The sequence below is a fragment of the Taudactylus pleione genome, unplaced genomic scaffold, assembly GCF_031769625.1.
Source record: "Taudactylus pleione unplaced genomic scaffold, aTauple2 ptg000065l, whole genome shotgun sequence".
In the NCBI taxonomy this organism is placed as follows: Eukaryota; Metazoa; Chordata; class Amphibia; order Anura; family Myobatrachidae; genus Taudactylus; species Taudactylus pleione.
This window is the reverse complement of record NW_028284467.1, coordinates 13,386,699-13,409,611: the sequence shown is the minus strand read 5'-3', so window position 1 is coordinate 13,409,611 and position 22,913 is coordinate 13,386,699. Positions and strand designations below refer to the sequence as shown.

The 22,913-nt window shown below is 44.7% G+C and overlaps 1 protein-coding gene across 1 annotated transcript in view; it reads left to right on the top strand.

The window, feature by feature from the left end:
• Nucleotides 1-22,913, top strand: part of DIP2B (DIP2 acetate--CoA ligase B (putative)) — a 258,999-nt gene that overhangs the window by 149,320 nt on the left and 86,766 nt on the right. The window contains exon 3 of the mRNA XM_088465945.1: nucleotides 21,796-21,927. Within this exon, the coding sequence (XP_088322071.1) occupies nucleotides 21,796-21,927 (132 nt within the window). The remainder of the gene's footprint in view (nucleotides 1-21,795; nucleotides 21,928-22,913) is intronic.

The following is a 22,913-nucleotide window of genomic DNA, read 5'->3' as shown; positions in this document are numbered from 1 at the left end:
TCATTAAAATCACATTGTAAAGTTGAACATTTAAAATAATAATAAAAAAAAACAGTTCAATCAAGTTCTCAATTTTCACAATTCTGAGATATGCAAAACAGAACCCCCCAATGTGACCTTTATCAGTTTAGCATCACAGGGGAAACTGTCCATCCCTAGCCCCTAGTGGCAGTTTGTGAAATTGTGTGGATCATTCTTCCCCATAATGTTTGCAGCTAATCAGCGGTGTCTTAAGAGAGGAGGGGGCCCGTGTGCACTCCCCGTGCAGGGCCCCCCTCCTCTCTCCCCGGTGGCTGGCAGCCGACTGACGCGGCTGGCCAGCCACCGGAGCATTAGTAGACTCCGGGCACTAGTTGTGCCCGGAGTCTACTGCGCATGCGCAGTACACCCGAAAAATGTCCGCCATGGCCATTGTTCTGATGTTCTGAATATCGCTGTCTTTTTTTTTTTTTTTTCGGGATACTCAGGATTGAATTGACTCACTGGTGCAGCAGCACTGGAACACGGCGGTGACGAGTGACTCCTAGACCCAGTCCTCCTCCAAAAAATCACAGAGCACCTAGAGCAGTGACACTTTCACTCCAGCTGCAGGCGCCGCTTAGACAGTGTGACACTGTCACGACTCGGCGCAGCACTGACTCGGCAGACAGACTTTGCTTAAGCGGGAGGGCGCAGCTGTTGAAGGGGTGGGCTGGTGTGGGGCTGCATAGCGTGACCTCTGATATCACACGCAGCCTGCCTGGGCCGAGTCGAGTGCTCAGTGTTGCCCGGCTGAAAACAAATCTGCGCACTGTAATCCCGGAAAACTCTGGATTCAAATCCCAGCGTTTTTGGAACAATATCCGGGAATCTCCTTTTATTATCTGTATGTATCTTTTTTTATTGGTCATTGCTGAGCAATATAATTCCTGTAGCACAGAAGAGAAGTTCATTCTAGGATCAGACCATATGTTTGTGTTTTTAATCCATTAATACGTAAGTACTAAAGTTCAGTGTAGGATTTTAAAAGTAATGTAAAATGGAATTCTGACACACAGCATTTTATCTACAGTAAACTGAATTTAACTGCTTTACGCTGAGGATTGATTTAGAGTTTTTGAAATGTTTAAAGTTCCTTACATTGATCCCTGGTTCATTTTGTATTATGGCTAAGGAAATCATGCTTACACTGTATGACTTGGTTTTACTCATTGCTTACTATAAGTGTGTTTTTTTTTTTTTTTTTTTAACAAAATCTATAATAAAAATGTAAATTACACAGCCGCTCAGCTACATGTTGAAGTATTTCTCAACCTTATGTGTGTAGCTCTACTTTGTTTTTGCAAGAGTATCTAGGTCTCTCTACCTATGTAGCTAGTTTGTTACATGAGGTATAGGCACTACTGATATTACTAGGTATGTTAAGTAGTCATATTGTCCACATTTACAATGTCATCACTTTAATGTTGAATGGTTCTGAAAGTCAATATTTGTAATATGAACGTTAGGTTTAAGGTGTGGTTAGGGTTAGATAGTATTGCCGACATTCGCTCTGTCCACATGCATAATCTCGACATGTTGACATAGTGAATGCTGACAAGACGACAGCCTATTTTGAAACTGTCCACATTTGTAATGTCAACATTCGGACCTTGTCGACACATCTTTTGTTGCAATGGTGAATGACGATTGGGGTGGGGGGGGGGGGGCTTGTGTTTGGCACCATCATTTTTCAATTTTGTAACAAGTTGCTGGATTTATATACCTTATGCTGGCCATACACGCTACAATTATCGGGGCGATCCGCCTGGTATCGGCGGATCGCCCCAATAATTGTAGCGCGTGGGGGGGGGCGGCCGAGGGTTAAATATTGCGCAGTCGGGCAAGCCGGATTGTCCAGCATCCCCGTCTGATGCGATATTTACCGGTAAATTGTCGGCCGCATTGGGCAGTGTATGCTCAGCCGCGGCCGACAGACAGAAATTTCCTGTGTTCCTTCCTACGGAAGGAACAGGGAAATGTCTCCTCCCCCGGGGGCGGAGCGCGGATGTCGGGCTGATACACGTGAGAGAAATCTCAGTGTATGCCGGCGACATCTGCGGCTGGCAGGCTGCCAGATAAAATGTCTGTCGGTCTGACAGACATTTTATCTGGCCGTGTGTGCCCAGCATTAGGTACCTACAAAGTTTTTTTTCTGAAATGATTAGATACCTGCAGGAACCAATGTCAGGTTACACATTCTAACATGTTTTGTTACACTTATAATACACACACTTCAAAGTACCATAGTTTCACAAACTCCTGTGCATATATTTGTCTCAAGTGGAAGAGGCACAAACACTAGGCAGGCAATGGCACCACTCTGTCTGGTCCTGGTCTCTGGAGAGATGTGAAAATGCCTGTGCACCGACGCTTCCCATCCAACCTGATGGAGCTTGAGAGGTGCTGCAAAGAGGAATGGGCGATACTGCCCAAAGATAGGTGTGCCAAGCTTGTGGCATCATATTCAAAGACTTGAGGCTGTAATTGCTGCCAAAGGTGCATCAACGAAGTATTGAGCAAAGGCTGTGAATACTTTATGTACATGTGATGTCTTAGTTTTTGGGTTTTTTTTTTATTAAATTAGCAAAAATCTCAAAAAAACTTTTTACACGTTGTCATTATGGGGTATTGTGTGTAGAATTTTGAGGACAAAAATTAATTTATTTCATTTTGGAATAAGGCTGCAACATAACAAAATGTGGAAAAAGTGAAGCGCTGTGAATACTTTCCGGATGCACTGTACATACACATGTACACCCGTATCTATAGTAAATATGTATATATTATATTACTACCCTGTTGACCTTGTCTACCAATGATTAATGTTTTCATATGTTCAACAATCCCTCAAGAAGGCAACTCATGAATGATGGTGTTCTCTAACTAGTTCATGATGCTGAAATGTCTTGCATATTGCTATGATTTAGTTATTGAGATTTGTGAAAAATGAATCCCATTATACAACAGATCTTTCTATTACATATGCTACTGGCATGCACAAGTGGCAGATATCCTAGTCTCTATAATAACTGTGAGATGGCCTGGCGTGCTGGGAGTCTCAGCTCTATATGCAGGGAGCCATGTAATAAGTCCCATATTTCACAGTGACTGTTACAGACATACCAGCTATTTCATACGCTGCTCACTGTCCTGTCGGCCCAGAATCCACAACTGAAATCCGTCTAATGAAATGATGTAAACCCTTTGATTCTGAATTCTAACATCTGGTGTTTAGTCTTCCTCCTGCACAATGATCTAATTGTGATCCTCATGGGGCAGCTTCTGATCAGTTGGTATGTCATCACATTTACTGATAGAAAGCAGTGAGTCTGTTTTACAGGCCTTTATAAATCATACTACTGCTTCATTTGGTATAAACAGGGGAGCCGGCCTGGGTTCATGGATGCTGTGCTCACATTCTACACAGCATGCGTAACCATGATTGTAATGTACTTCTTGTTTTGCAAGAGCCTTAACATGCAAAGGAACTATCTTAAATGTACTCATCTCTGTGGTAAACTCTTTCTGTAAGCACACGTTCTGTGATGATGAATGTTATTTAAATGGTGTCTATCTAAAAGTTTATTTGCATTTAAAAGGCATGTGGTAACAAAGGTATACAGGAAAAAGTATGTTTGATAGAATTTGTTGTTCAAAGGTGTATTTACATTTGCTAAACCTTTTACAGAATTAAAAAAAAAAAAGTGTGACAAAATGATAGCTGATGGTGAAATCTATACAACTAAGCTATTGACTGATTAGGTTGCAAAACATTGACAGTCTGAACAATCAGTGTGTGTGTGTATGTTGTGTATGAGTGGGCGTCTATGTATGTTCAGTGCCTTGCAAAAGTATTCACCCACCTTTGCATTTTTCATGTTTTTTTTGCCTCACAACCTGGAATTGAAATGGGTTGTTTGAAGGTGTGCATAATTTCCTTCACAGAACATGTCTACAACTGTGAAGTTGTGTTTTTTTTTTTTTTATATTGTGAATCAAACAACGTTTAGGACAACATAATAGAAAACGTCAGCGTGCATAACTATTCACCCCCCTAAAGTCAGTACTTTGTCGAGCCACCTTTTGCGAAAATTACAACTGCAAGTCGCTTTGGATAAGTCTCTATGAGCTTGCCACATCGTGCCCATGGGATTTCTGCCCATTCCTCAGGCAAAGCTGCTCTAGCTCCTTCATGTTGGATGGTTTCCGGATTGTGAACCGCAATCTTCAAGTCTGACCACAGATTCTCAATTGGATTGATATCTGGGCTTTGACTAGGCCATTCCAACACATTTAAATGTTTCCCCTTAAACCACTCGATTGTTGCTTTAGCAGTATGCTTCGGGTCATTGTCCTGCTGGAAGGTGAACTTCTGTCCCAGTCTCAGATCACAGGCAGACTGAAACAGGTTTTGCTCAAGAATTTCCCTGTATTTAGCACCATCCATCTTTCCCTCGACTCAAATCAGTTTCCCAGTCCATGCTGCTGAAAAACATCCCTACAGCATGATGCTGCCACCACCATGTTTTACTGTGGGGATGGTGTCCTTGGGGTGATGGGATGTGTTGGGTTTGCGCCAGACATAGCATTTTCCTTGGTGGCCGAAAAGTTACATTTTAGTGTCATCTGACCAGAGCACCTTCCTCCAAACATTTGGGGAGTCGCCCACATGCCTTTTGACAAACTCAAATTGTGTCGTCTTATTTTTATCACTAAGTAATGGCTATTTTCTGGCCACTCTTCCATAAAGCCCAGCTCTATGGAGTGTTACATGCACAGATACACCAGTCTCTGCTGTGGAACTCTGCAGCTCCTTCAGGGTTACCTTTGGTCTCTGTGCTGCCTCTCTGATTAATGCCCTCCTTGCCTGGTCTGTGAGTTTTGGTGGGCGGCCCTCTCTTGGCAGGTTTGTTGTGGTACCTTGTTCTTTCCATTTGATAATGATGGATTTGATGGTGCTCCGGGGGATCATCAAAGATTTTGATATTTTTTTATAACCCAACCCAGAATTGTAATTCTCAACAACTTTGTCCCTGACTTGTTTGGAGAGCTCCTTGGTCTTCATGGTGTGATGCCCCTTGCTTAGTGGTGTTGCAGCCTCTGGGGCCTTTCAGAAAAGGTGTGTTTATCATGTGACACTTAGATTTCACACAGGTGGACTTAATTTCACTAATTATGTGACTTCTGAAGGTAAATTGGCTGCACCAGAACTTTTGAGGGGCTTCATAGCAAAGGGGGTGATTACATATGCACATGCCAATTTTCAGATTTTTATATATAAAAATTCTTTTTTTATATATATTTTTCTCATTTAACTTCACCAAATTTGACTATTTTGTGCAGATCCATCACATAAAATTCAGATTAAAAAAATAAATAAATTACATGTAATGTAACAAAAAAAGGTAAAAAGCCAAGGCACTGTATGTGTTAATTTCTCTTGGTTGCAAAATAAATGATTCTGGACATCAAATTGCTTCAACAGAATAAAAGAATTGGGGGGAGCAGGGGAAGGATTAGCAAGTGTAGTATCCATTCCCATGTAACAAATATCGATAGAAAGAAAATAAATTGTTGTTCTGTTTATACATTTGTGTCTTATGGGCTGAGAGAGAGGGTTATATAGCATGGATTCATTCAATTACCACAGGAGGTTGGGATGCATTTGCTGGTGCATGTTTGGAATTTATGGGGGCGATTCAATTGGTCTGCATGCCCCCCGTTGGGCGTCTATATTAATAGGCGCCCGACGGAGCAATTCAATTGTTGCTTCGTTCATACACCTAAAGCCACGGGGGGGGGGGGGGGGGGGACATTTCTTCTCACAGCCTGCTGAAGTGTGAGGAACAATTTGTGCAAAGTTCGTTGTTTTGGACTACACAAGCATCTAATCACTTATTTAGATAGGTTTAGTCTTGTGTTAAATAGTAATAGTAATGAAACAATTAAATTGCTCTGCTGGGTTCCTATCTGTTTATTTACACACACACACCTCTCTATATATATATATATATATATATATATATATATATAATATATATATATATATATATATATATAATATATATATATATATATATATCAAGAATGTTGTGTCTGTTTGTTCCAAATTGGGGCAAACATGACTGAGCCTATTTTCATGAAAACTGCACATGATTTTGTAGTGGCAACTCCTAGAAATAACCTGCACTTTGTTTCATCTCGATTTCTCAAGTTATAGCTGAGCAATAACAAAAACAAAATTTATTGGCATAATGAATGCAAGAGAGAGGTGTGGCACCATGCGCGCAGCCGGTAAAGAGTGAGGAGATGGGTTTGGGGCCTACGTTCACATGAATAGAATAGGCTACATAGCAGCACAGGGCACACAGTGACATTGGTGTGAGTGGTGGGTGAAGGCGCTGCTGCCACCAGTCTGTATAGCGCTGCTGGTCACATGGGCCACTCCTGGGTCCCTATGCAAAACAATACAACTAGAAAACCTTAACTTAATAGAAAATGTCGGCAGAAGAGAATTCATCGTGGGCGAAGCCACAGACAATAACTAGTATATATGTGTGTGTATGTATATATATATGTGTGTGTGTATGTATGTATGTATATATATATATATATATATATATATATATATATATATATATAATATGGAGAGATTAAGGTGACAATATATTCATATTCAACAAAACGCCCAAAAAAATAAGTTGACATCAAAATAATGTAGTAAAACACTTCCCATTGCATGTTTTAAAGTAGGATGTTAATATCAAATAATATTTAGTATTGAATGGAATCTTAATAAGGATCACAGATCATTTTTGCTCACTTCGAATCACTTTAAATGGTACTGTAAGTGCCTATATTATTAGTTCTATCACTATCCATGATGCCATATGTAACTTTCTTACATATACATCTCAAACAAAGCAAATCAATATAAAACATTCACTGCTATAGTGTTGAGTCATTGACCATTATAGTTGTTATAAAAAAACTAAATCTTTTAATCAAAAGGAGAGGTAAAATTGTAGTGTAATGCATATGATTTATTTTCTTGTAACCATAACTGCCAACAGTCCTTGACTCTTGATTTTTTTCACCATGAAGGTGCATGCCAAAGGAGTTTGGGCACGGAATTGGTATGTAATGCCGGCTGTCGGGATGTCTCCTGTCAACATACCGACAGTGGCATCCCGGCAGGGGTTGGGTAAGTATATTTACCCTTCTCCCCCTAACCCTCTCTTCTTGTAGCCTAAGCCTAACCCTCCCAACCCCGCACCCTAAGACTCCCTGTTAGTGCCTAAACCTAAGTCTCCCCACTTCGAGCCAAATCAAACACTCCCCCCTTAGTGCCTAAACCTAACCCTCCCCCAGTGGTGCCTAACCCTCCCTCCTAGGGGTGCCTAACCCTCCCCCTCTAGGGGTGCCTAACCCTAATCTCCCACCTCCCCAAAATCTAACTTCTGGATACCGGCGTCGGTATTTCGACGCCTGTCTTAAGTCCTGTGTCGGACGTTAGGTTTAAGGTGTGGTTAGGGTTAGATAGTATTGCCGACATTCGCTCTGTCCACATGCATAATCTCGACATGTTGACATAGTGAATGCTGACAAGACGACAGACTATTTTGAAACTGTTCACATTTGTAATGTCAACATTCGGACCTTGTCGACACATCTTTTGTTGCAATGGTGAATGACAATTGGGGTGGGGGGGGAGGGTTGTGTTTGGCACCACCATTTTCTACAGGATGCACTGGGGTCCCTCTCCTATACCCCGCCCCCGAGCCTCAGGCCACTCAGTTTTCGTCGGTGCCTGGCTGGACCAGTCGCACCGTACAGAGGGGGGTCTTTTTAAGGCCCCTGAATATTTCTTCGCAGCTTTGGCTGCACAACTAGAGTGCTCCAGCATAGGACAGTCAGTATTGACGTCCATGCTGTCACTCCTACACCCCGCCGGTACCAGAACGCCGGTACCGATCCAGGGATGCTGGTAGGTAGCTGGGGGTCACAGCTAGCGGTGATCCCGGCTACCTGGACTGTGGCCGGATGCACGGGGAACAAGGTAAGTGGCGGGGTCCCGTGGTGGGCACCCGCCGGTAACACAGTCCTGTTTGGTCCCCAGGCAGGGGGCTCCCTGGGGACCGGCTGCGCGTGGGGCCAGGTACGGATCCTGCGCCTTCCACTAGACCACCAGGGACAGCGGACCGCAGCATGTGCGGTACAGCGCGGCGTCCCAGGGGTTAATAGCAGGCCAGGGGAGAACGCCTTCCCTGTCTCACAGCCGGCGTCTCCCCCGCTGCACAGTGCCATTCCACAGCGGTCTGAGCGGGTTGTGTCAGCGCTCTTCCCCCGGGCCCGCCTTCTCTCTGCTCCTCGGTGGCCATTTTCTCACTACATGTGCTGGGGATGGCAAACGCTGCTGGAAGCTGACACAGATGCCATTGCGGTCCGGGTCCCCCGCATACCTCTCCTTCAATTAAGGTCAGTGTATGCAGCACTGTTTCCAACCAGGCTCTGGTCTGTGTAGTTGATCGCAGTGCTTGTAATGCAGGATGTTATCTATGCATTGTATGTGACTTAAATGCTAGCGCTGTTGCCTGTACTTTCATTTCTGACTGTCAGCCTTTTTCCTATCCCTGTTCTTCTGCCACAGCCCTTGCGGTGCGGTGTTGCAGGGTGTTTATTACCTCACAGTAAACGTGGTTTTTCTGTGTGGGAGGTCACATACGCTCCGTTCACACTCCTCATGTCTGAAAGTGAACGAGGATATCCTCTTCCAGCTATAATGTACTGATATCATGTGCAGTTAGCGGAGGGATATGTAGACGCTGAGGGTTTATGGAGGGCATGTTGTATTATATATCACGCCTCATTTCTGTCACTGTGCCTGCACAAAAAAAGGGGACCGCCCTCGGCTGGCTAAGATGCTTACAGCCCTTGTGGGCAACGCCCCCTGCGTTTCCCCATAGGGGTTATCGCAGCCTGTGGTGGTCTAATCACATGCAGGGGTCCCTGGACAGTTGATGGTACCCCAGTGTATCCTGTTTTTCGCCCCCCCAGGTCTCGCAGGAGCCTGTGTGGGTGAATTTAGTGTCCAAATGGTATAGCACCTGATGGACGTTTTACAGGGGGAGTCACCATTTCGGCCTTCTAAACGGCCTTTCGGGTCTCAGACAGGTAAAGACATGACGTCTGATTACGGTGACATTATTGACTTTTTCAGACACGAGCCCCTTAGTGCAAAGGAGGCGTAGTCTGGGCCTAAAGTCTTTATACCTGGCCTTATACGGGCAGTCCGTGCGGCTTTGGTTATTACATATCCCCCGTGGCTAAATCCAAATATGCCTTATTTAAGGATAAGGGTGTTGCCACTGTAATTCCTCTATCTGGTCAGGTGGATCATTTAGAGGAGGCGTGGAAAATCCGGGTAAGCGGTTCCAGCCTCAAAAACGGTTGACCTTTTGCATACCCCTTTTGCGGATAATTACATTTCCGAATGGGAGTTACCTTTACGGGTAGATTCTCATGTTACACGCCTAGTGAGGAGTGCTACGTTGCCCATGCCCTCCAGGTCCTCTTTGAGGGAGGTTCCAGATTGCAAGGTGCAAATATATCTAAAATCCAATATTCCCTTGCTGGAGGGTCTTCCAGACCGGCTATGGCCGTGTGCTGGGGGGACAGAGCCATGGAACGCTGAGTAGGTAACTGGATCTCTGCACACTGACTTTCCAGCAGAGTAGGTGGATAGTGGCAAATTCTCAGAGACTTTGCCACGTTCTTAATGAGACGGTCTTACATATAGCCTACTCCTTTCCAGAATCTCCTCGGCAGCAGTAGCGGCTTGCCGCTCCCTGTGGTTGCGCTCTTGGAAAGCGGACGCAGATTCCATTTGGAATGCTTTACCTTTTACGGGACAAGTCCTGTTTGGCCCTCGTCTGGACGCAATTGTGGCCCTGCAGGCAGCAGCTATGTCTGCGTGTCTGCCATCGGCTACAGTCCCATCAGGGTATGGGGCTTTGTCTTTTCGGCCCTGTGAGGCCAGGGTAAGTCTAAAATACAGCTTTCCAAGACAGTCAGTAGCCAGGAAATCTGCTCAGACATAAGAACAGGCTTGGAGTACAAAATGTCCTACTCCCAAGTTGGACTATAAGCCTTCAGCCTCACGGGATGGGCCTCCTCTCGGGAGCCCCCAGAGTTGGAGGCCGGCTTCTCCAGTTTGCCCAGTGCTGGTGTCTGACCACCACGGACACTGGGGTAAGAGAATTATTTTCTTGAAGGTATGTCCTCTCCTCCCGGTAAAAGCCTCCCAGACGGTTTTTCGTTATAGGTCTTCTGTCAATTCAGGACAAGGCCCTGTAATTTTTGAGGGTGTTACACTCTATGCTCCAGGCAGGAGTTACAGTACCTATTCCGTTGCCCCAAAGGGGAACGAGGTATTACGCCTTATACGCCTTTCTGTTACTGACACCCAATGGGTCTTACCAGGACATTCTCAACCTCGAATCCTTCAACAAATTCCTAAGGGTTCCTCGGTTCGGGAGGGGGACCCTGCATTCCATCATTCAATGGAGCCTGGTAATTTTGTGGTGTCGTTGGATATATTCAGGGTGACTACCTGAATATCCCTCTTTTGTTAGCACACCAGTGTTTTCCTCAGGTTTGCAGTGGTCGATAAGCATTTCCAGTTTCTGGCATTGCCCCTTGGTCTGGCCTCCGCGCCTCACGGTTTACCAGGGTCATGGTAGTTATGGCAGCCCACCTGCGGATGCAAGGGGTCCGCTTGTTACCCTATCCGGGTGACCTCCTGTTATTACCACGGTCTCCAGAGATACTACAGTGCCATATGCAACGGACAATATCTGTGTTGCTACGTTAGGGCTGACTGATAAACTGGAAATGGTCCTCTCTGATTCTTCACAGAGGATGCTCCATATCCCAACATCTGAGGATCTTTGTGATAGAGGAAAAGATCTCTGCATTACAGGCAAAGGTACGCAGTTGCCTGCAGAGTCGCCGAGTGTCTATTCACTTGGCAATGTGGTTCCTGGGTTCCAGTGTGTCGCTGTTCGACATGGTGGAGAGTACCCAGCTTCACTCTAAACCTCTGAAAAACTTGATCCTCTCCGGATGGGATGGGTTGCCCCATAGGATAAAGTCAATAGGCTTTCCCCGGAGGTTTGTCTCTCTCTGGCCTGGTGGCTGCGAAAAGCTCACCTAAACAAGGGGCACCCCCTTTGGGATTGCGGACAGGGTCCTTCTGACGACGGACGCCAGTATCCGTGGTTGGGAAGCAGTGACGGGTCCACACTTGTTCCAGGGCAGGTGGACACCAGTAGTTTTTGCGCTTCCCATAAACATCTGAGAACTCTGAGCAGTATTCAAGGTTCTCCAGCATGCAGGACAGGTCCTCCACGGAAATACCGTGCAGGTACAGTCTGACAACGCCATCATGATGGCTTATGTAAACCACCTAGGAGGTTCCCGAAGTCAGGCGACACTAACAGTGGTGTCCCGAATTCTGGCTTGGGTGGAAGGCTATATCCCTGCCGTCATCAGCAGTGTTCATTCAGGAATCCTCAGATGGAAAGCAGACTTTCTCAGCCGTCAAGACGTGCATTCAGGGAAATGTCCTCTTTATCAGGAGGTGTTCAATCTTCTGGTGAACAAGTGGAGCCTTTCAGAGATGAGACTCTTCTGATAGACGTAGGTAGGTCCAGTGGACCTTCCAAGTTGTGTACCTCGTCCCTTCGTTATCCCTTCTTCCTCCAGTAATAGCAAGAAGGAGGCACGCTCCTGCTGATGGCTTCAGCGTAGGCCAGATGGCACTATTATTCAGATCTTCGGAGCCTCTCAGTTAACACTCCGAAGCTGTTGACTCTACGCCTGGACCTGTTGTCTCAGGATCCTGGCTGATACCCAGACCTGGGTTGTCTGTCCTTGACAGTGTGGCGGTGGAGACTGCCCTCTTAAGGTCTAGGAGTTTTTCCAGCTCTATAGTTAACAGGGGCTCTGTCCATGCTAAGAGCTCGGAAGCTTTTATCTGCAAGAATTTGCCATTCGGTATGGTATACTTTCTTTCAGTTGTGTCGCCCTAGAGGCTAGGCTCCTCGGGTATTCCGGATATCCAGAGGTTGGCTTTCCTACAGGTGGGCTTAGATAACGGTCTTCGCCTTGCTTACCTGAAGGTGCAGGTTTCTGCCCTGTTAGTATGGTTTCAGTGTAGGATTGCTACTCTTCCTGATGTCCGCACCTTTGTGCAGGGTGTACGTTAAATTCAGCATCCCTTTGTTCCACCTGTGGCTCCTTGGGATTTGGCTGTGGTCCTTAGGGCTCTCTGAGGACCGCCATTTGATCCACTGGGCTCAGTGGATTTCAAATGGCTTACGGCTAGGACTGTATTCCTTCTGGCTCTTAATTTGGCCAGTAGGATCTCAGAATGGGAGGCTCTGTCATGTAGACCTCCCTTTTTCTCATCTTTCCTAGGAACAGGGCAGTGCTTGCCTTTACTTCCCCAGTCCTGTCTGCTGGTGAGGCCTATTTGGCTGTGGTACGGGCGCTAAGAATTTAAGTTGACCGTACCAGTCCATTTAGGAAATCAGACTCTCGGTTTTATCCTTTCTGGTTTCCATAAAAAAGGGTTGGCCTGCCACTACGCTAACTTTGGCAGGATGGATTCACAGGTCTTCCTGTTCCATCCTCTATTAAAGCTCTTCCACTAGGTCGGTGGGTCCTTCGTGGGCAGCTCGACGTGGCGCCTCAGCGGTGATTGGCAGCCACGTGGGCATCTGTCCATATTTTTGTAAGGTATTATGCTTTTGATACCTTCGCCTCTCAGGATGCTTCCTTCGGGCGGCGGATTCTCTTACAGCACAGGAGCGTCCCCACCCTTAAAGGATACTGCTTTGGGACATCCCCAAGGTATCCTGTGGTTACCCTATGGACCCTGAAGTAGAAAATATGAGATATGGTAAGAACTTACCCTTGTTATCTCTATTTCTACGAAGTCCATAGGGTTCCACAGGACTCCCGCCCTGTCGCACCTGTACTGCAGATGGGCTTTGATCTGGTCACCGGTTTCTCCATCTCCTTCTGGTGAGAATGTGATTCTTGTGTGTTCCAGACTGTCTTCTCTCTCTTTTTTTGCTCCTGCTCCGGCCTATGGCTTGTTACGAAACTGAGTGGCCTGAGGCTCGGGGACGGGGTATAGGAGAGGGACCCCAGTGCATCCTGGGAGGCTGAAAATTTAACTCTGTGGTGCCTGGATGTCTGCCGCCATCGCCTATACCCCAAGGTATCCTGTGGAACCCTATGGACTTCGTAGAAATCAACTAGGGTAAGTTCTTACCATATCTCATATTTTTCAATTTTGTAACAATTTGCTGGATTTATATACCTTATGCTGGCCATACACGCTACAATTATCGGGGCGATCCGCCTGGTATCGGCGGATCACCCCGATAATTGTAGCGTGTGGGGGGGCGGCCGAGGATTAAATATTGCGCGGTCGGGCAAGCCGGATTGTCCAGCATGCCCATCCGATGCAATATTTACCGGTAAACTGTCGGCCGCATCGGGCAGTGTATGCCCAGCCGCGGCCGACAGACAGAAAATTCCTGGTTCCTTCCTACGGAAGGAACAGGGAAATGTCTCCTCCCCCGGGGTGGAGCGCGGATGTCGGGCTGATACACCGTGAGAGAAATCTCAGTGTATGCCGGCGACATCTGCGGCTGGCAGGCTGCCAGATAAAATGTCTGTCGGTCTGACAGATATTTTATCTGGCCGTGTGTGCCCAGCATTAGGTACCTACAAAGTTTTTTTTTCTGAAATGATTAGATACCTGCAGGAACCAATGAAAATAGTTGTATTTTGAGTCTTCTGCGACCCTGATGCGCGTCCCCGCCGTCGTCTACTTGGATCGCAGGTCAGATGGTTTTGCAGAGAGATCTCAACTGATCGTGTAGGAATTGACACACATTATGTGATATGATCGATCAAATCGTATGGTTTTATGTCAAATAGTTGCATTTTAAATACAAATAGTCCTGTATCGAAAGGGAAGAAATTTTCAAGGGACATTGTACAACTGATCTGACCAACTTTTGAATCTCACAGTGTATGGCCACCTTAAGTCTCACTGAGGAATGAGTTTGGGAAACACTGGCCTAGATTGTGGTTTGTTTTCAGTGCATCGGGGGGGGATGTGGTTACGATCTTGGCAGTTGGTATGCCGGCGCTCATAATTCCAGCATTGGAATCCTGACAGCTGCTGGAATCCCGGCTACAGAATTTCGACCACCAGCATCTCGACGGTAAGTATTATGGGTAGGGGGAGGTTTAGGGTTACAGGTTAAGCTGCAGCGGTGGAGGGTTAGGGTAAGGGCACTTACCTGCTTGAATCAGGATTCTAACTGTCAAGATGCCTCTATCAGTATTCTGAGCATCCCATACCTAACCGGATTGGGGATATTGCCTGCTTTTACATTCAGGTAGTGTGGCAGTGTCACCAGAGATGGCGTTGGTGAGCAGCAGATTCTGTGTCGGGTTGGAGAGATCCTCCCACACAGGGTATTAATACTGAGTTGTGATACACCTGTGAGTGCCTTGTGGAGAGATCTCAGGTGTGGGCTAATGAGAAGGGAGACCAGTCATGGTGCTGTTGAAAACGGTCTATGTGGGACTGTGGCAGCCAGAGAGCCCAGTGAAGCTAAGCGTGCCATTGGGGGTCAGGAGGCCTGTGCTGGACCTTGCAGGAGGCAAGGAGGGACCATAAACCTCTGACTGTGTGACATTGAAGCAGCTGGGCTGCAGGCTGAGGAAGCCAGGGCCTACTGTATACCTGGAGGATACAGGGAAGGCCACAAAGACTAATGGTGTTTGTATAGCTGTGCAAGCCAAGCCAGGCTGTAGCCAGCAATAGACCTGCAGAGAAGCAGGCAGAGACTTATTGGCAGACTAGCTGCACCTTGATAGAGAGGGTTCAAGAAGTGAGCTAGTGCCCTAAGAGAGGGCGAGGTTGTTTGTTATTTTCTATTTTTTTTTCCTGATTACCATGCTCAAGTAAAGCACCATTTTCTTTATTTTACTGGAATGCCATGTGTGAACCTAATCACTGCACCACTGACCCCAATCTACCGAGCTAATTACCCCAAGTTATCACAGTAGGTATATTGTAAATTATGCTGTTTAATATTTTTCTTTACCTCAGCCATTTCATTTCTGTGTGTTCACCATATTGTGGATTTAGGATTGTGGTATGTATGTACTGTATGTATGTAGGTTAACCAAGGCCCTCCAAGACGTCCCTAAGAACCTGTTAAATTATATTATTTTAAAAGCTCCATCTACGAATGATTTTCTCCCATTCACTTTTTTCTGCAAACATTATAGAGTGGCAAAATGCATTGATTTATCAATTCTGTGTTAAAGACACAGCAGAAACCTTGGAAAACTATCTACATTTTGCTCTGGCTAAAGGCAGAATCCCGTCTTCCAGTAGGAGGTAGTTCAGGAGTAAACTAGATTCTGGCTGTGTGTATATATAAAATGAGGCTTCATATGTGGTTTTAACCTTGTTTGTATTTCTACTAATAAAGTCAACATTTGTCTAGTATAGTGTTTATGTAATGGATAAGACGACTGCTACTGTATTAGTTATTGTCTGCCTGCACCATACATCCTAAGAGCCTGGTACATTTCATATTGTTAGGTATAAAAAAAAAAAAAGGGTATGCCTTATGTTATTGTTGCTTTAAATTTATGGGAGTGATCGGTTTTGGGGCCGTTTTGTGTAGACCTTGCTGGGGTTTAATTTATGCTGTTTATTTTGGAATGTTTTTGGTTAGACCTAACCCTGACCATAATGTTTACTCTGACTTTAGGCCCTATAAGTCATTGAGAGTCTTGATGTGTAATTACTGTATAATTGACGGACTATGGTCTGTGACCATCTTATAATATACATTTTGGCTCAATAAAATTACCTGCGAGGTGTGCCTGTTGCCATTGTGACGGCGTGGAAACGCTGCAAACGACACTTCAACTCGAGGCCTGATCTCTCCACAGACTCATGGATTTTTGTACACAGCCCTATGTGGCTGCAAATATAGCTGCACTTACTCACAGCTAATTGAGTTGATAACATAGAGTTCAGTCTGGCGACCACTAAAGTACAGATTACCATTCTCCCCTCGAGAGTACTTACCTGGACCACTGAATATGGCTGAGCTGTACCTTTCTGCTGGTTTCCTATATGAAGGGTACACGTGCACCACAACTTGAAGCTGCTGATTCAGTGACTGAAGGGAACAGAGTGATAGAATTCATGTTGGTTGGTAGGAGGAGGGAGTGAAGGTGCGTACACACTAGGAGATCAGGAAAGACAGTACGATTACGACATTGTAATCGTACCATCGTTCCTGATCCCCTGTAGTGTCTGCACTGAACGATCAGTCATTCAGTGCAGGCACTATCCATCATTCCTGAACATGCCAATCTGTCGTTATCGTCAGATTGTGCTGCATGTTCAGGCGATGGACAATGTCGGAAACGACCAGCGGGAGTGCGCATCGCTGGTAGTTTCTGACATAAAAGTGCACAATTTGTGCACGATTACTGAGCGATTGCACGATTACAATGTCGTAATCGTGCAGTCGCTCAGTAATATCGCCCAGTATGTACCCACAATGAGAGTGGGGTGCTTATGATTTGTTGCTACCATTTGTAGGCACTCCTGATGCGTTTACCCATGGCAACTACAAAAGAAAATTGCAACACCTATAACAATTAACAATGTCTTTGTCTATGATGACAGATGGTATCTAGTGTCAGATTGTGTAAAATGCAAATCAAAAACATCAGTATGTTCGATACATAATACAGAGTGTTGGACATTTCCTTCTTATGGTGGTCTTATGGTTTTCCATGTCTCTTTTCAGATATCACAGTATGGGAATATGTAGATGATAACTGCAGACATTATGTACTATTTAAAAAAAATAAAAATAAAGATCCCCTTTAACAAGTTTTTTTATTATAATGTGGCAACAAGTAACCATTTTAACTTGAAACCTATTAATAATAAATGAGATGGTACAGACTCACAGTTGTGTAGCATAGGTTTAGTTTCAGAACTAGAACGTATGTGGTATGTTGATCAACAGTGTGTGTTTGTAGCGGAAGGAAGTTCATGTGCTGTGTGAAGATAAATTAAAACACTTCCTCAAACTAGTTCTTTAAGATGACTTCTGCTGGAGCAACATGAATAGAATAGAGAACAGGGAGGCGAAACAAAAGGCAGCTAAAGGTCAGTGAGGGACGTGTAGGGTATATCACCGTGTGTGATCTGTGACTCTCGAAGTGGACCTTGGACCTGTTACATCCACAAATAGTAGGCAGCCAGATTATAGTCTGGGTTAATATAACTAGTGACCAAGCTGCTTTCTAAATATTATTTTAGCGTGATTTGCATGTCCTCCAAAGTTCCTTAAGTGCACATACAGTCACTCATGTCTCTGCTGTGTGCTTGTTGTATAGCAGAGAGCGTGTGAATACTAAGTTGTTGGTTGGTTGTTTTTTTCTTTAAAGTTTTTTTTACTGCAGTAATCTTAGCGGTTTATTTACAGCTAGAAACACAAGAGTTTCATTGTGAGAATTGCATGTATGTTATTACTGCAGGGTGGCATTACAGAATCATTGGGCTACGGAGCAAAACCAGAGCCAAGGCACCTCCATCACTAAGACTTCCAATGTAATGGCAAAGGTCTCCAAACTCAGCTCTCCTTAAATAGTTGTAATTAAAATGCTTTGCTGTGCTTCTGTCTGGGTGCTTTCCTAATTCTACTCTATGAAAACCAGTTATAAAGTACTGTGTGATATACTTGTCCTATGTTATTACATGTTAATAATAATCTTAATTACGTTATCCTCTGTTTCTAAATATACTTCTAACTATTGATTTCCAATTTCTGTAGGGCCCTTTTGATTAAAAAAATGCACGTTTGGTTTATAATTCTTTACGTGTTATTAGATGACTACGGCTATGTACGCCCCCACCCACTACTTGGGTCCCTGGAGCAAGCTCTGATTTCAGGGCTGCTGGAAAACACTTATAATACAATCACCTCATTGCATCCTCTAGGTTATAGCTGTGCAGTCAGTAAGAAAAATGGTCACCTGAACAAGAATATTGCAAAGCATATTGTGTTTACAAAGGGAAACAGAATTTTAATTGACAGCGAAGGGATAGTTTCTTTATCATCTATTAATAAAAATATGTACAGTGTTGTGTGATCATCTCTAAGCATAGAAAATACAATGGGATGCTGATAATTGCATAGACTAGAGCAAAGGTTCCCAGCAGTTCAGGATTTAGAGATATCCATGGTTGAGCACAGCTGGTTAAATCAAATTGACTGAGGTACTAATTAAGGGCCTGATTCAGCAAGGATTTCAACTGCTAATACGCACGCAATCGGCCGATTGTTGTGTACTGCGCATGCGTGAACCAGCCACTGCGTTCGGGGACTGCAATTGCAGTGACTACGCAGACCCATCGCAGAGGGATGACAGGATGTGCCGTTTGTGGGTGGTGACAGGGGGGTGGTCGGTGAAACACAGGCGTGCCAGTGCGTTTGAATACCGTTGCATGGGAAAGCATAAATTATCCACTGCGATGCCTTACGTAGCCGAAGGACTCCTAGCATGTGATGACGTTAGCAATTCCTGAGTAAGGTCAGAGCTTGCACAAGTGTGCGTGAGGCTGTGATGGTACAGATGGTTTCGCAGTCTTGCTAGGATTACAGATTTGTGTAAGGTGGGCGTTCTTATGTTGTGCTGCGACGGCATAGCAATCGTAGTGGAGTAGCATATCCGCAATGTAACTGCGTGCGTAATCGCTATTGCATTCACAGTTGCGATCGGTAGTGCAATCAAGCCCTAAGTCACTTGTGGTCCAGCATGGATATCCTTAAAACCTGGACTGTTAGGGCGCCTTGAGGACCGAGTTTGGGAACCTCGGGGCTAGAGGATAAAATTCACAGGGTAGTTGAATTGCCAGCACTGTATCAATGTCTCCTAGACTAAACCATCTAAATAGTTGAACCAACCAATCCGATACATGAGTATTGTTGTAAATATTTCTCTCATATTTGAATGGTTGGAGGAACAAAAAAAAGACAAGTCCTGCCTCCTAGAGTGCACAGAGAACAGGCACAATTTAGGGCATGCCTGCAATGTACAGCGCTTCCTATTGATGTAGGTATAATATTGAATTGGTCAGTTAAGCTCTTATTCCGCATGGCTTGTTCACAGAGCCGACTGAATATATTGGTCACACAGTGCTCCCTCTCGTTTTGGCATGCAATAATTCCTCCACCAATCAGCCAGCTCTCTCTCCTTTTAAGCATACTACATTTGATGTGAAGCTTAGGTAATAGAGGTTATGGCTCAGTTGAGGAATTCCCTTTTGTGCAAGGGAGGGATAGAGGTACTGTGTGGTCTATTTACTAAGCCTTGGATGGAGATAATGTGAACGAAGATAAGGTACCAGCCAATGAGCTCCTAACTGTCATTTTTCAAACAGTCTGTGACATGGCAGTTAGGAGCTGGTTGGCTGGCACCTTATCTCCATCCAATGCTTAGTAAATTGACCCATGTGTGCCCAGAGCATGACTGAGGCTGTGACATGGACCTGCTGTTCTACATAGTGTCGCCATGCTAATGATTTGCTGACCGGGAAAGCATGACAGAAGAAGTAAGTGCACACTCCCGATGAGAAACATTAATGATACAGAAAGGTACATTACAATTAAATTAATTAGCCTAAACATTAGTCAAACTTTCTTGAAGCATGGCACCCTATAGTATCATGTAAAAATTAATACAGGGGTAGCACCAACGGGTGCCCAATTTTTGCGACCTAAGGAGAACTAGTGGGGTTCCTAACTAAACCCAAAGGGAATAGAATTGATAACAGGACAGTGCCTCCGTGGCTGAGAAGGGCACTTTGTTGATCAAAATTTTATTGTGACACTTCGGCTATGCAAAACTAATCCCTTACTCTCCATAAATGGGATCCCAGCAATATGGGACTGTTAAAGGTAGTGTCAGCACTTAAGATGTAAGTGGTCAGACACCCTCTTACCCAAACGTGGGCTCCAATTGGCAAATAAGGGATGACCCAACAACAAACTGATGATAATGTAATGATTTATTAGCTGGATTACAACTCACTATCATCATGGATAAACAAAATGTAAATAACAATCATTTTCACTATTGTAGACAACAATGGTTAGAAAAAGAATTAAAAATACAAATGATTTAAAAATAACACTTCATTTTTATGTCTGATTTTTAACATGTGATACTGTGGATTTACATTATTATATTTTCATTTTTCCTCTAATCATTGTTATCTACAATAATGGAAATTATTTTATTTGCCTTTATCCCTGGTGCTTCCAGTTTCCTCCTGTCAGACAGATTTTGCACAGAGCAGATGGGTAGCTGAGAAGGTGTAGAGATGTATGTCAGTGTAGTTTTGTTGATAGCTTTATTTGCAAGTAGAAATATTTTTCTATTCAGTAAAATAGAGACTGACAGCATGGCGCAGCAGTAGAAAAATGTTTTATGACGTTAATCTATATACACCTGCATTCAAAATAAAGTGTAGTCTTTCCAAGGGAAGACCGGTAAAACTGTATGAATTCAAGTTTTTACAGTGCTTGCGTGAGATATGGTCGTATTCTGGAGATGTTTCTTGTATGTATGTATGTATGTATGCATGCATGCAATAGGATTTGGATACAGGCTGAATGTCGGGAACACAGTACAGTTCTGTGTCCAGGGTAACTCCTAGGCAGTGAACTTGAAGGGTAGGGTGTATTGTCAACAGAAGTAAAGATGTCAGGTCAGTAACTTTTGTTGGCCGGTGGCAATATTATTAATTCTGTTTTTGAAAGATTGAGTTTAAGGTGGTGATGATATCCACAATGAAATGGCAGGAAGATGTTCAGTAATGCAGATCAACACATGGTGAGGGGTCTGGAGAGGATAAGTACATTTGGATTTCATCCACGGAGAGCAGATAGGAATAGAGAGAAATGAACGCTAGAAGAGTGTTTTTATAAGTAGGATGAGAACAAGAATAGGACAGTGTCCTAAAGGGATTCGGTATGTAATGCCGGCGGCTGAATAGTGTTTCCTAACCCTAACCTCCCCCCTCTAGTGCCTAACCCTAACCTCCCCACGTTAGTGCCTAAGCCTAACCCCCACTCCCTGCACCCTAAACCTAACCCTCCCGGGGGGTACCTAACCTGAAGTCCCCCTGGGGGTCCCTAAACCTAACCCTCTTCCCCGCGGCTAGAACCTAAGACACCCGGATTACCTTTGTTCGGTACGCCGGGTGTCAGGATTTCGACGCCTCTCTTTAGTCCCCTGTCGGGCTGTCAGTGTAACCTGACTGCATCCCGTCCTAAAGACCTAGGGATTGAAGCATTTGCATAATAAGAGAATGGTCAAGTGTCTAATGTGTCTATTTTTGGATATATTAAATTCATTCTATCTCCTTTAAGAATTCAAATGATAGTTCTGTTTCTGAAAAACAAATTGCCTCAAACCTTAACTCACTATCAGGCAGCTGGCTACAAGTGGCTTGTTTTGATTATTGTGCTAGCTGCCACTAAATCCCTACAGAGTAATGGTTTTTAGTCTTGTTTTTCCTACAAATAGAGGTCCTGCACATGAGTGCCAACATTCATTATTATTCCTTCTTTATAGGTGTTGACCCAGCCCTGCAGAAGGACCATCGAAACCAAACCGCAACTGGATCTCCTGCCGCTGTCCCACAGTCATCCTCCAAATACCATAGAGCCAGGTCTGGAGGTGCTCGAGATGAACGGTATCGCTCAGGTAACAAAGTTAAAATCTTTTATTTCCTCTAAAAGACCTACACTGTCAAACCTACTATAACGCTATCTCTTTCCAGGCCATTTTGTAAACATGTTTGTTGGTTGTTTGTAGCAATCAAAAAACATATTGACACCTAACACGAAATTAAAATTGTAGGTCACCTCCTTCCCCTATTGTGCCTAAGTGCAGTATCCCGGACACTCTAGATTTGTGAGCAGGATAAGTTTGAAATGCAAGCACCTTCACTCCATTGCTGGAATCAGTATGTTGCGGCCGGCAGGTTCAAATCCCTACGCAGGAAGACCGGCAGCAGTGAGGATCCTGATGGGATTTTGGTAAGTAGAACTAACTCTGCCCCCCCTCCTTAACCCTTCCTTAGGGGTGCCTAATCTCGTCCCTAGTGCCTAAACCTAACCCTCTCCGTCCCCGCAGCCTAAACCGAAGTCTCCCAGGGGGGTTGCCTAACCCCCCTGCTCCTAGCCTAACCCTAACATTCTGGGGGGGGTGCTTAACCCTAAGTCCCCCCCGGGAGCCCCTAACCTAACCCTCCCCCCTTGCAGCTGTCCGCGCTCCCCACCCAGCTTACCTTCATTCGGTATGCTGGGCGTCGGGCTCCCGGCGTAGGGATAATGATAGGCGTCGGGATTTCGACGCCTATCATTAGACCCCTGCCAGGATTAGACAGTCGGGAAACCGGCGGTCGGCATTCAACTGTCGGCTTCCTGACTGCATCCCCCTTAGTGCTTTCATTTTTCAAAATATGGTGCAGTCTGTTGAGTTCCTGATGACTTGATTGGTCACACACAGCAGAACTCTCTCCTCTGAGCTCATCTTGTTTCACCTAAGTGATCAAATCTCGGGACATAATAATATAGGCTGCACGTGTCAGCCTGGTGTACTTTTAACAGTTTTATTATTATGATTTGTATTGTTCTATTTAACTAAGTCTAAAATATTGTCTATTACATCCTGCAAGTTTTTCTGAA